Raw genomic sequence first — 13,489 nt, 5'->3', positions numbered from 1 at the left:
CCATGCCAGTATGTTGCAGGTACTTTTATTTGAGTAGGTAGAAAGCCTTTGTAAATAGTTAAATAAAACTTTTGTGGGCTAATGAAAGCAGCTGAGTCAAAATTGCCATACAGTTCTGAACCACATGCAAGAATACATGTATGCAATGCAAACTGTGTGCCTTCCAGTGGTCAATGGGTCTTAGCGCATGCCTTGTGCTTGCTATGAATGCTGATTTTGTCACCGTACCCTGTTAGCATTGCATATAGTAATTCCTTCGATTGGTGTTGACAGCCAGGACGAGACTTTTACTGAGAGAGGCATGCCTGATAATCAGATCGTGGTATTGGCATGTAAAAACGCAGATTTGTTTTGTGTTCTTGTTTAGAGACAAACCAAGTGCCCTTGAAATGCTGCATGCAATGCATTGACTTCAGGCAATCCATTGCATTACTGCAAATATCACTCAATATTTGAAAAGTCTAGTAGATGATCCATCTCAAACTGAATTACTTGCACGTTCACTATTTGTTTCCTATATTTAAGTCTTCTTCTCATACCCCTGCTGAAAACGCTGCGTTGCCCTGAAAGCGTGAAAATACCGCACCTTTGCGCAGTTCACGTAGCCAGGTTTCAGGCAAGTTGAATAGTAGCTAAATGGTGTAAATGGTGTAGTAGAACCACCATTAAGCATGTGTTGGAAGTCCAGTGCTTAAGTTAGAATAAACCACCCGGTTATCTTTTTCCACAGCTACAGTAAACAAAAGCTGAAGCGGCCTTCAAGTGTTAAGTGTGGAAAAAGATGTTTTGCGGCAATGGCTGTGACCGAAGACAACACAGGTATGTATGTGGTTTTCCAATTCAAGCACAGAGGCCACGACTTTGAACTGGGTCGTGTTTTTCTGTCCAAGTCGGAATGAGCTGCTATTGCTGGTAAGAAACCACTTTTGCTCTGCTTTATAATACATAAAGAGTGGTTGTTGAGTTTTCAACACCCCAAATACAAGGCAATACTCATGCCAGACCATGCAGTGAACTTGGAGCACATGTTAGTGCGCTTGAAATTCATGATTTCCACATCATTCGAGGCCACCTTTACTGACTGCAGGGCATTATAGTTAATGACATCATAAACATGTTTATCATTTTGCTACATTGTATCAATGCCTGAAGAGTTCAGAGAGAGAGAGAAAAAAGGGAACCGTTCTCTAATTTCACAGTGGTAACAACTACCTTGGCACAGCCAGTGGCCTATATTTGACCTATATGGCTATTCTTATTGCAGGCAACAACTTTAGTTATACTTGTTTGCATCATTTCATGTACCAAGCAGGAAGGTGTAGTGCCTCCTGGTGCACTGTAGGCCACGCAGCAGACTGTGGCTTTTTCTCTTTCTGCTTTATTTTTCAGGCTTGCAGTTAACTGGATTGGTATGACTTGTGATCCTAGTGGGATTCAGTGTCTCAAAATAGCAGTAAGGTGGAATAATTTCCACTTGGGATTACTTAAGGTGCATTGTACATAATTATGTCTGCCATTTTGCCGAAACTGATGTGCAAGTATTACAGACATCGATGAAACTGCGACCTCTCACCACTACTGTAGGTCATCTACAGCAGATGTGCTTTCCATGTGAAACTTTCATCAGCTCAAGTTGTATTTTACTCTACTATATGTAGGGCTCACAAACCATGTGCCATACTTTCTGGACTATAATTTGAACTGTTGTACAAGTCACCCCCTTTCCCCCTCTTTTCACAACCTTCAAAGAAAAATTATGTGTATATAACTCATTGTATAAGATGCATCTATCTTAACTTGGGTCAGCATCGTGAAATGCGATTGTGCATGTTTATACAATTATCCTAATATGTCGTACTTACCTATTTCAGGGCACTAAACTTCAGTAAAAAAAAAATTTCATGAGCCGCACATTCTAGCAGGTAAAATAAACTGCAAGTACATTGCTGGAGAAAAAGAGTGTCTCATGTTGGTCTTGCATATATAAGTTACACTGTTGTATAATACGCTTGGACGAAAATGAAAAGAATAGTGGCACCTATGGTTTGGAAAATATGGTACCTAAATATTTTGAATGCTCATGAATCAGCTATGTGAATGAAACATGATTGGAACGATCACGATAATTAGGCTTATACCCCTGTCACACGGCAAATCTAATGTCATTTCTTACGATTAATGTCATTATTGCAGCATGCTGCCACAAGGCGAAAACTGTCATTTGAAAATGATGACAATGACGATAGTAAAAAAAAAAAAAGACACGCCTCAAACTCACTTTTGTCCAATAATTATTTTCCAATGTGCTAAATTCCACTAGAATACGTGATCGTTGCTTTCAAACCGTAGCGTTCGATCACTAACTTGTCGACATTGCCAACGAAGTCGAGTCGAGCTAAGGCAAGCAACAGGGCGAAGAGAACGATACGTGCATCCGCTACATCTGCTAAAGTGGTAAGAGAAGGGCAGTTGCATGTCATCGCCGTTCTGATGTGCATGCGAGCTTCTAATATCCTCATTCTTGGTGCGTGCCACAGGTAAACACGCGCACGCTTTTATGCCAAGTCAATTGAAGTGGCCGCGGCCGATGCTCCGGTGAGAACCAACACAACTGCTGCAGCGAAAGCTAAAGACGGCTGTCTGGTCACTGGACTGAGAGTAGTTTTCTGTATTTACGCACGTGATGGACTTTAACGTCATTAAAGCAATAATTAGGTAATAAAATGGATAGAATAACAGTGATTTTTTGTTAAAACAACAAAGAAGCATGTACTGTTTGCAAAACACTGGTAAACTTGTGGTGTCGAGGATACACATTCAGTTCCAAACTAATGCAAATGAGTTTGGCGAACTCATTTGTTTGTAAATGTCATATACGAAAATGTTCTTATGTTTTACCGTGTGACACTAAAGAAATGGCATTATCAGCAAATGTCATTCGTTGTAAATGACATTAGATTTGCCGTGTGACAGGGGTATTCAGGGTGCCTACCAACCGGGAAAACTGGGAATTCTCAGGGATTTTGAGTAGTCTGGAAAAAGTCAGGGAAAACTCAGGGAATTTGGGCCTCTATCAGGGAAAATTAGCGGCAATTTTATTGAAAGGGTCGAAAGTCGCGGTAATATGCTGGCTCGAGTAGCAGACAGGAATCGTAATGACTCGTCGTTGGCAGGAGGAGTTGCCAGTGTACAGTCAACGAGCGACTTTCCAGATTCCTGATAATTTGGACGGCTTCGCGGCGCCACCTCGTACCCTATAATGTCAACGTATCAGAACGTGTGAAATTTCCGACACAAGAACTCCTTGCCGTTAGATTTTCCGGACGTTTTGCCGCGACCGCAGGTTCGAAACGGCATTAATCAAAGGCACCACCGCTGCCGTTTTCATTACTTCGCCGCCTCGAACCGGCACTCGCACGCAGATCCGCTGGCACCCGTTGCCACCACTGCGGCAACGCTAGGCCTAGCTGCTTCGACGTTCGCTACGAAGCTTCTTGCCATTGGGTGCCGAACTTTTTATTGAAAGAATTCGCTGCTGTCAGCAATGGCACGGACTCCACCTTTGTGGTCCTTGCGATTGGCTTAGAAACTTGGAAAACACGGTGTGTTGCATAATGCCGGTTCGTGAAAGTCAGCCACTGTACAGAAATGTTACTCGGTAAAGCTTACGGAAAAGTATTGCAGTGAAGCATAACAAGCGTGGGAAGGGGCGCCACGGAATACAGTATGTATATCTTAATTATGCACGCGGGCACCCGGCATTTCCTGTCACAGTACGAGCACAGGTATGCCTAATATGTGTACCGACAGGCCTTCAGAGCGTTTTCGAACGTGCCTGTGGCGGTTTGAGCCCCTAAGGGCAGTAAATGACACGCATTTATTTTTTTCCAACTGGCCGATTTTTCGGACGTTTTCGCGGCCCCTAGGGAGCTCGAAAAATCGGTCGTGGACTGTGCAACTGATCAAGATGCTTCAAATGGTTCTTGGGGCGAACGAGTGGCGGAAGGCGGACAAGAACAGAAGTGACCTACGCATTGAGGAATAAATGAGAAAGGAAGCTTGTTGCTGCCGTTTTGAAAGAGCTTGAGCTCAAAAAGTAAAGTTTTGGCTGATGCCGAGATGCAGGTGTCCCTCATCCAAACCAAAATACACTCTTTGAAGCAGTGCAACACAACACTCTGGCGTCGTGCGTGGGCTGAGAGTATGTCAGGACTATTGAGGTTGACATACGAGCTGTTGAGAGAGAATCTCAATTGTGACAGAGTTCAGGCCTCATGCCACTGAGGTTGCTATCAGTTGATAGAAATAGCTCATATTAGAAAATATTTGCCTTTGTATGCATCTCCTTTTTATTCGTATTTGATAATGTCCGACCTTATTTGCAATTGTTTTCGAAGACACTTTATTTGCTGTGCATTTTACTAACCCCTGCCGTCTATTCTCTTTTTGAATAACATAAACACTGCTCCTTAGTATTCAAATTGGATTAAGCTGCTTTTTTTTTCATGTGCTTACTAGAGAGTGACAGCATCAGGCGATATGGTTTCAGCCCGTGTTGATATAAAACAGTTCTGCATCACTCAGGGAAATTTGCAGTGGCACTCAGGGAAAACCTGGAAAACTTGGGGAATTTCGAAATGTCAACTTGGTAGACACCCTGAGTATTAGACGTGAACTCGTAAAACAGCTTCAAGTGTCCAGTCAGTACTCTACTTGACTGAAATGATACCTTTAACTCAAAAACCCACATGACTGCATAGCCTTCAAAGCATACATTCACAGGTGTGTCTGCTCCGTAAATATGGATGAATGACTGATAAATCAACTATATAAATAATTGCTGAAAGCTTTAATTGACAGTTTTTATATTGACATTAATAAAATTATGTCCATCAATGCAGTCAGTAACAGTGATGTTTATATTTAAGTTAATCTAGAAATGCTGCACGTTTTCGATTGCCGACTCTGTTTTGCCCTTCTATGGTGGCATGCCACTATGGAAGTGGCAATAACTTCTGCTATGGAATGCAATTGGAAAATGAAGTCCTAACTGAAGGATAGAAATTGTAAATAATGGCAATATTTAGTAAAGGAAATAAAAGTGGAAGACATTTTTGCCCTGGGTAGGATATGAACCACAATCTTCACATGTCCAGTCCAGTGCAATGTTTTCACAATGCTTCAGTAATGTCTTTTGTGCGAACAAGGTTACCAACAGTGAAGGATGAAATTGGCAGCCTAGCTGTAAACTTGGTACACACAATAAATTTCTTCACTTACGTACCTGATAACACTGGTGCAGATAATCCCTATGACGGTTTATCAATGACACCAAACATTGAAACACTTAAATATGTAATCTTGCCTCTTCAAATGTAAGGTAACCGTGTAGTGTAATTCAGAAATGTAATTTTGCCTCTTCAGCAGCTGAAGGCTGCATAGCACCATGTCCTTGCAAAGAGCTGGCCTAAAAAGAACAAAAATTGCGACAGCTTGAACTATTTAACACCCCCCATTGCAAAAGGTTTTTGTAAGTCAATGTAACTCATTATTCAATTAAAGGAATTCTAAATAATGATATTAAAAAATGTTCATCAGTGCCCATTTCACTTCTTTGCGTGCTCGGTAATAGTTATTTATGCTTCAACTAATATACACTTTTTCTCTACTCTCTCAAGACAAGCTGCGAGAAGGCGTGTCCATTGATGCAGTACTGGATAATGTGCGGTCCAACGTGGATGAGACATTGCACCGCATCAACCTGTTAAGCAAGCAGGGTCTCCGCAACATAATGAGGGATGCCAGAGTCTCAAAGACCGAGCAGCTGCATGATAATGACTATGTGAGCGTGCAACTCTGGGTTGAGAGGATGCATAGTGAAAAGGAGAACCCATTGCTCTTCTTTAAACACCAAAAAGTGACATTCTTTTAGAGAAAAAATGAGGACCTTTTGGATGACATATTTTATGCTAGTCATCATGACCACACCACAACAGGAGCTTTTCAAGAGGCTTGGAACTGATCGTGTATGTGTCGATGGAACACATGGAACAGCAGGTGAGCAGTACTATATAAATGCACTAATAATAAAAGCAAAAAAGAGGGAATGCTGTCTGAGAATAATTACAATAGATATGATGAGTAGTATTCCTTCACACATGATTTTTCTCTTAATTTTTCTCACATTTTTTAATTGATGCAGTTCTCGATTATCAGTAACAGAGAAAGAATGAATTCATCGCTCTGTACACTGGTGATATCATTCCATTGCTACTGTCCACATCGCTACATGCCCTGCATATCCTGTCTGTATTGGCACCACGCAGTTATGATAGGTCACATAATATAGCTCATCACATTTGTCTTGTGGGGATGCGCGACTGTCGCACGTCCCCTGATATGTTGTTTTTTCTGTATAGCTTCCGTCTCCTGCATTGCGGCTTCGCCGCGGGCCCCAGGCCATGCGAGAGATGGCGCGAGTGTTGCGCTGCCAACGCCGCCTCACGGCAGGGTTACTTGGGGGCGCAAGGGAGAACACGCTTCCTCTTTGGTTCGGGACGGCAAGCAGCGCGGACGTGCCAGGCGTGCGCCGATCCATGCTTCTGCAAGACCGTCTCGTGAGGCCTTATATGACCGTTCGCGTGACCGTACACGCGAACAACCAGGCGTTGGGATCCAGCAAGGGGCGAACATATTCGCTCGCTATCCGGTCACGGTGAGTAGGACTTCCGCGATTTGTCGCGCGCCCATTGGCATGTTTTGTGGATAGCAACTTGGCTAGCAGGCATTGATCTATGAAAGGTGCAATAAATGCCTTTGTGATTGTTTGCACTACTGTATTGTCGTTCCTTTGACCCAAGAGTACGGGATGAGAATCCCACAGTCTAGGGTGCAGAAACAGTGCATTGCACTGTGTATTAGTGCCTTCTGTCAGAGGTACAGCTGTCTCGAGGCTGTTTGGCATACTGAACTGTTTGCCAATTAGGCGAATCACTGATTACTGCTACAGTCAAAGGTGCTTTTTCTTGGCGGCAAGGGGTGGTTCCCTGAGGACTGCAAAAACAAAACATTTAGAAAATCAGGCAGTCCAAAAAAAAAAATTAATGCATGCCTTTTACTGCCATTTAAAGGGAGGTGCTAGTCGAAAACATAAGAACCTAGAACTATGAAACCCCAGCTGTTTACATACTCTCTTAGGGTAATTTCAAATACTATATAAACAAGTTTTATATCAAGTTGCATAGGTTTTGTTCTGTACAACGACAATGTGTAAAACGTCGGCATTCTTGCCCCCACTTTTTTATCTCTAAACTTCCATAATTGCAGACCAGTGATGACGCATAATCCTCCAAATCAACTGCAGAATACTGAAATATGTTACCGAAATTAATACCAAAATCGTTATTCACTGTTATGTTTTAAAAAGTGCATATAAGAAGTGTTAAATTAGAACCTGTGAAACCATTTCAAAATGTTTAGACAACCAGTAAGTGTTACTTAAGATTTTATCTTACGTACGTAAGTGATGTTGAAGATTAACCCCTCAGTGGTGGTGGTCAAGACAGTTTAGGATTTCAAGCACAAAGTTGTCATTCTGGAGCAGTTTAGGAGCAGAATTTTTTTTTCTACTTCGTGTTCCAAAAGTTTTTTTGGAACACTTGGAGTAGTACAGAAGTAATCTAGCCCTTTGGTGGAGCTTGTTATTACTGTGCAGTCAGTAAGTGCTGCTCAAGAGTGAAGCAAGACACTCTTGAGACACTCTTAATCAGTGTACTGGCAGACCAGAGCTTTTTTGGACGTGCCTGTGGCGATTTGGGCCCTTAAGGGCAGTAAAAGACATGCATTCATTTTTTTTGGACATTGTAGCGGCCCTTAGGGACTCTGAAAAATCGGACTGTACAACTGACCAAAAGGATGCTTCAAATGGTCCATGGGGCGAACACGCAGCGGAACGAGGACAAGAATAGGAAGGACCATTGCATTGAGGAATGACTGGGAAAGGAACTGTGCCGCCGCCTCTTTGAAGGAGCTTGAGCTCAAAAAGCAAAGTGTTGGCTTACACTAAGATGCAGGTTACCCACATCCACACCAAAATAAACCCCTTAAAGCAGTGAAATGCAACACTGAAGCATTATGCGCAGTCTGAGAGTATCTCAGGACAGTTGAGGTTGACTTTCCAGTTGCTTGGAGAATCTGATATGTGACAAAGTTCGGGCATAATACCAATGAGCTTGCTATCAGTTGATACAAATAGCTCTATTTGTTTTTGTATGCATCTCTTTTTATTCGCATTTTAAAATGTTTGACTATTTACCGTGAGCTAGACCACTTTTTTTTTACAGTGAAGCTGTCTATTGCTAAGATCTGGCAGATCGCATCCGCGCATAGACCAACAATTTTTCATACGATGGGCCGATCCCGAAGAAAGTGCAATACCATGCCAACCCGAGGCAGAAGTAAAGCAAGCATTAAGCACTCCCCATATGTGGGCTGATCCCGAAGGTCGTGAAATGCCAGTCCAACCTGCAGCGGAGATGAAGCAGGCTTTAAGCACTCCGCACACATGGGCCAATCCCATAGGTAGTGCAATACCAGGCTGACCTGCGGCAGAAGTGCAGTTCACCATTAAGGGGCCCACATACGCAGCTCCGCTGGTCAGCCTTCACAGAGTAAAAGGGCACCGAGTTTCTTTCGAAGATATTTTAGTAGCTGTGCATTTTACAAACCCCTTGTTTCAGTTTTCTATTTTGAATAAAATAAACACTACTCCTTACTGTTCAAACTGCATTGTTTTTATTTTTTTAACATGCTTACCAGAGAGTGACAGCATCAGGTGACATGGTGTCAGCCCATCTTGACGTGAAACTTGGTGAAAACCTGAAAAAAATCGGAGAATTTGAAAATGTCAACTTGGATACATTGTTCTTCTAAGCATGCAGTATGGCACATAAGCCTGGAGGTTAACGAAGAATCTCGAGAACACGTTAAGGACCGTACAAAGAGCAATGCAATGATAAATGTTAAGAGACAGGAAGAGAGCGGTGTGGATCAGAGAGCAAATAGGGATGGTCGATATTCTAGTAGACATTAAGAGGAAAAAATGAAGCTGGGCAGGCCATGTAATGCATAGGGTAGATAACCAGAGAACCATTAGAGTTGCAGAATGGGCGCCAAGGGAAGGGAAGTTTCGCCAAGGATGACAGAAAACTAGGTGAGATGATGAAATTTGAAAGCACAAGTTCGCATCAGCTAGTGCAAGACAATGATAATTGCAGGGAGGCTCCTTCGTTCTGCATCGAACTTTAAGGTAGGATGATGATGATGGTGAATGCGTGCAACTCTTTAAAAAGAAATTTGGGCCGGAAATAGCTTGCACAGTTCACCAAGACACGAAACCAAATTCGTATGCTTTGCCACTAACACGGATGTATTCCAGCGAAGCTAACTTATGAAAAGCGGCCACCATTGTGTAATCATCTATTTAATTGTTGGAACAGCTTGCGAAACATAGCATGATGTGTTGGAAGGAGCCCCGTAACTTTTTTTTTTTATAGCCGGCTATAATATGCACATGCTGAATTTTTTATAATTAATGCTATGTGATGTGCAAAGTAAGCAGCAATTTTATCCAGTATTAAAACGTACCTTAGTGTAACAGTACAATGAGAGACGTAATCAAGAATTTGTATGTATGCACATCTGAGTACGCATGCATGCGTGCTGTAATCCTTGAAACTGGTGCACTGGTCTTAGTGCAGCTTGGTAGCTCATAGTTTGTGAGGGGATTCGTAATGGCAGTGCTCCACCACGCCACAATGCAGCAGTCAACGCTGATAGTGTATCCACACGCCGGACGGCTCCGTGCAAATCTGTGCCGCGGACGCTTAATCCGCCGCCCGTCTGGCTGCGAAGCCCATCCAGACGACGGACGGACTGAGCAGACGACCGCGCCGGAAAAATAAACATGGCGGCACCACCCGAAGCGACTGCCGTCCGCCTCGAACCTGTCAAGTCGTCATCGTCCACTGTGTGACCCATAATTTTCAAACTGAGGCTTGTATTTGGTTTATATTTGTGCCCAGAAGCTTCAACAGCAATCTATTCGTGATGAGTGGGCACCGTTTCCGAAAGAGATACTCAGATTCTCTGCGTGTAGGCTTAGAGTGGCTGTATGGCTGAACATGGCCTCGACGATGTTGTGGCGGCCCGGGCGGATCTCAGTGGATGTAAGTTATTATGATTGCTTGTTTCTACTCACTCTAGATGGCGCCATCGGTGTAACAAAGACTTTGTCATTCGTGTTTTTCACTCTGAATGAAAATGGCAATCGAAAGGAAACGACGGTTGGCCGCAATGGCTGTCGTTTTGTCCGAATTGGATGATGACGAGTGCTTGTTTCATCGAAAGAGGTCTTGTTATGCTCTCGTGTCCGCGTAATCGGTGAGAGCCATGTCCCACAACGCAGCGAACTGCTCCACGAGATGTAAGAACAAAGTTACCTCATCCATTCAGGTTCATTTCAGTCGCTCTTGTGCGAATCGCACGCTCGCGAACAGACACGAATGGTGTCAGCAGCGATGAAGCTGTTTCAGAAAGATCCCAAAGCCGCGCTTGTTGCCAGACTGTAGAGCATGCTAGGCTAAATCCGCAGCATTCGACTCCCAAAATCCGGATGCGAAAAATAGCACGGCATTTGGGGTGCGATCTTGTACGCGTTCCAAAATAGAACGGAGGCGGTCCGTTCTACCGAGCCGCACATGGTTGGTCAGTTTGAACGGTGAAGAACGCCATGACGTCAATTGTGAAGTGATATCTGCTGTCAATCATTCCGTGTTGTCTGCTATCGGACAAACGCAACGGAACGGACCGCCAATTTCGCGACGGAAAGAACGGACCGCCTCCGTTCGAGTTTGGAACGCGTACAAGATCGCGCCCTTGTTGTCCGTGGGGGTCGCGGATGACGCGCAGACGGCACAAATCCGTGACGCGTAGTCACGTGATGCGCCGTCCATCGTGTAGATCCACCATGAAGAGAGGAAATGCTAATCTTACCGACGCTGCACATTTTTTATTTATTTATTTATTTAGAAAACACCTTACAGGCCCTGTCGGGTATTGAGTAAGGGGGGCAATGTAACAAAGAACTGTTAAGTACAATGGAAACAACTCAAAAATAAACCTAAGACAACTGTACAGTGGCTGAACTAAAAACAAAACAAAGCACAGCATGATCAAGCATAGCGGATATATAAAAGGAAGGAGATTATGTAAAAAGCATGCACAGGCGTTCACGAAATATTTTACGATCAGTTATCGTGACGATATCATCGGGAAGACCATTCCGGTGGATATGCCACGAGGTACAGCAGATAAATTGAAAGCAGTGGTTTTACCGAAAATGCGCTAGAAGCTAAAATGATTATGTAATCTTGAAGACGTACGGACGGGGGTTTTGAGGGGTAATATGCATGGCTTATCGGAATGAACATATTTGTGAAATAGACAGAGCAAAGCAATCTTCCGGCGGATGTCTAGGGGCTGTAAAGAAATATTGAGCTTGATCTGCGTTATACTTGACTTTCGATCAAAATTCCGAGTTATATGTCGGGCAGCTCTGTTCTGGATGCGTTCCAGCATGGTTATTGAATATTCTTGGTGTGGTGACCATACAGCTGATGCAAATTCTAATTGCGGGCGTACAAATGTCAGGTATGCTAATTTACGCACGTCAGCAGATGAATTTTGCAAGTTGCGCCTCAGAAAGCCAAGGGTTTTAGATGCAGTTGCGCAAATTGTAGTGATATGCGGAGACCAAGAAAGGTTACTAGTGAGGTTTACACAAGGTATTTGTAAGTAGTGGTACGTGACAGGTTCGTGTTATTTATGGTGTATGTGAATATGGAGCTAGTGCACTTGCGTGAGAATGATATATTACATTTGTAAGGGTTAAGAGACATTTTCCATATATTACACCAGTCGGTAATAATGTGAAGGTCATGCTGCAAGGCAGTATGATCGTTAATAGAATTAATTTGTCAGTAAACAACGCAATCGTCGGCGAACAGTCGTATGCAGGAGGAAATGTTTGAAGGTAGGTCGTTAATAAATATTAGGAAAAGCAGAGGCCCTAACACACGCCCCTGTGGTACACCAGACGTGACCTCAGTGACAGGAGAAGGAGAAAAAGTTTCTAAGCCAAGAAAGGGTTAGTGAGTCGATACCTAGATGAGATATTTTAGAAATGAGCCAGCAATGGGCAACGCGATCAAATGCTTTTGAAAAGTCCAGGAAAATGGCGTCTATTTGTTGACTGTTGTTCATACTGCTATGTAGATCGGTGGTAAATTCTAGTAACTGTGTTTCACAAGATAGACCTTTCCTGAAGCCATGCTGTTTCTGAAAGAAAAAGTTATTTTTTTCTAGGTGCGTGTAAATGTGCGAGGCGATTATGTGTTCAAATAGTTTGCATGACACAGATGTTAGCGATATTGGGCGATAGTTTTCAGGCCTATGTCTATCTCCAGTTTTAAAAATGGGGACAACCTTCGCAATCTTCCAGTCAACGGGCAAGACACCAGACGACAAGGACTGCTTAAAGATATGATATAGGATGACACTTGAAGTAGATACTGTGTTTTTTAATAGCTTAGTGTTAATATTGTCAATACCACAAGCAGATGTGGTTTTAAGTCCGTTAATGAGGCTAACAATGCCTTCAGTTGAGATATTTAAGGGTGCCATAAATGGGTAATCGTAATCCGGAACCACTGGAATATCAGAATGGTCTTCCCTCGTAAAAACAAAAGAAAAATATGCATTAAATAGTGATGAACATTCCCCGTCTGAAAGAGGTTGTTGTTTGTCGTCTAGCAGAGAAATATCAGAAGTGTGACCGGGTATTAACGGTTGCTAAAATTTTTGCGGATTAGTCTTCAGGAGAGAAGGTAAGTCGTGAGCGAAGTACTTGTCTTTAGAAGTGCGTAAGGCTAAAGTGTACTCACTAAGGAAATTTTTGCACTTGCTCCATGAGGACTCTCCCGATTTGTAGCATTGCGGTACAGACGTTTTTTTTTTTTTATTACGTAGTGTTCGAAGTTTTTTATTGAACCATGGTTTAGATTTGTCGTTCGCTGCCGAAACGTATGGAATATATTTGTCTTTGTAAAGTATCCAGTTTTCGTTAACGGAACGTTGGGAAAAAGACGGAAAGAATGAGTCACTGTTGATGGAAATGTAGTTAGCTTTGTTGTAATCCCGAATTTTTTTATGTTGAAACCCAGTGAATAACATGGGAATTCGGAGCGTCAGCTGAAGCAGCTTATGGTCACTGAAACCGTCAGAAATTAACACAGGACACACGGTTTCAGGTGCGGTAGTTAGTGCCAAATCTAAGAGGTTATTGTCACGGGTGGGTTGATTGATTACCTGAGAAAGATTTAAGTCCAAGGTTAATTCAATGAAATCGGTTGCGTGCTTGCACGACGATGAC

The 13,489-nt window shown here is 42.9% G+C and overlaps 1 protein-coding gene and 1 long non-coding RNA gene across 20 annotated transcripts in view; one reads left to right on the top strand and one right to left on the bottom strand.

Moving 5' to 3' along the window:
- Positions 1-6,829, top strand: part of LOC139059842 (uncharacterized) — a 33,257-nt gene extending 26,428 nt beyond the window's left edge. The window contains exons 3-4 of one of the 3 annotated variants that reach the window (XR_011514397.1): positions 731-912; positions 1,872-6,829. This is a non-coding gene — a long non-coding RNA (uncharacterized lncRNA). Of the gene's footprint in view, positions 1-730 lie in introns of all 3 variants that reach the window. The other 2 variants (XR_011514396.1, XR_011514395.1) reach the window with 2 other exon arrangements.
- Positions 1-13,489, bottom strand: part of LOC139059841 (uncharacterized) — a 49,314-nt gene that overhangs the window by 7,351 nt on the left and 28,474 nt on the right. For 10 of the 17 annotated variants that reach the window (XR_011514385.1, XR_011514390.1, XR_011514387.1 and 7 more), the window contains one exon: positions 8,815-8,877. Coding sequence is in view for 4 of the 17 variants with exons in the window: in XM_070538263.1 (XP_070394364.1) it covers positions 8,547-8,601; positions 8,815-8,877 (118 nt within the window). In the remaining 13 variants the exon portion in view is untranslated. Of the gene's footprint in view, positions 1-7,083; positions 8,602-8,814; positions 8,878-13,489 lie in introns of those variants that run through there. The other 7 variants (XM_070538263.1, XM_070538265.1, XM_070538264.1 and 4 more) reach the window with 5 other exon arrangements.

The sequence above is a fragment of the Dermacentor albipictus genome, chromosome 5 (assembly GCF_038994185.2).
Source record: "Dermacentor albipictus isolate Rhodes 1998 colony chromosome 5, USDA_Dalb.pri_finalv2, whole genome shotgun sequence".
Lineage (NCBI taxonomy): Eukaryota > Metazoa > Arthropoda > Arachnida > Ixodida > Ixodidae > Dermacentor > Dermacentor albipictus.
Note: the sequence above shows the minus strand (reverse complement) of the source record. Positions and strands in the feature narration are given on the sequence as shown.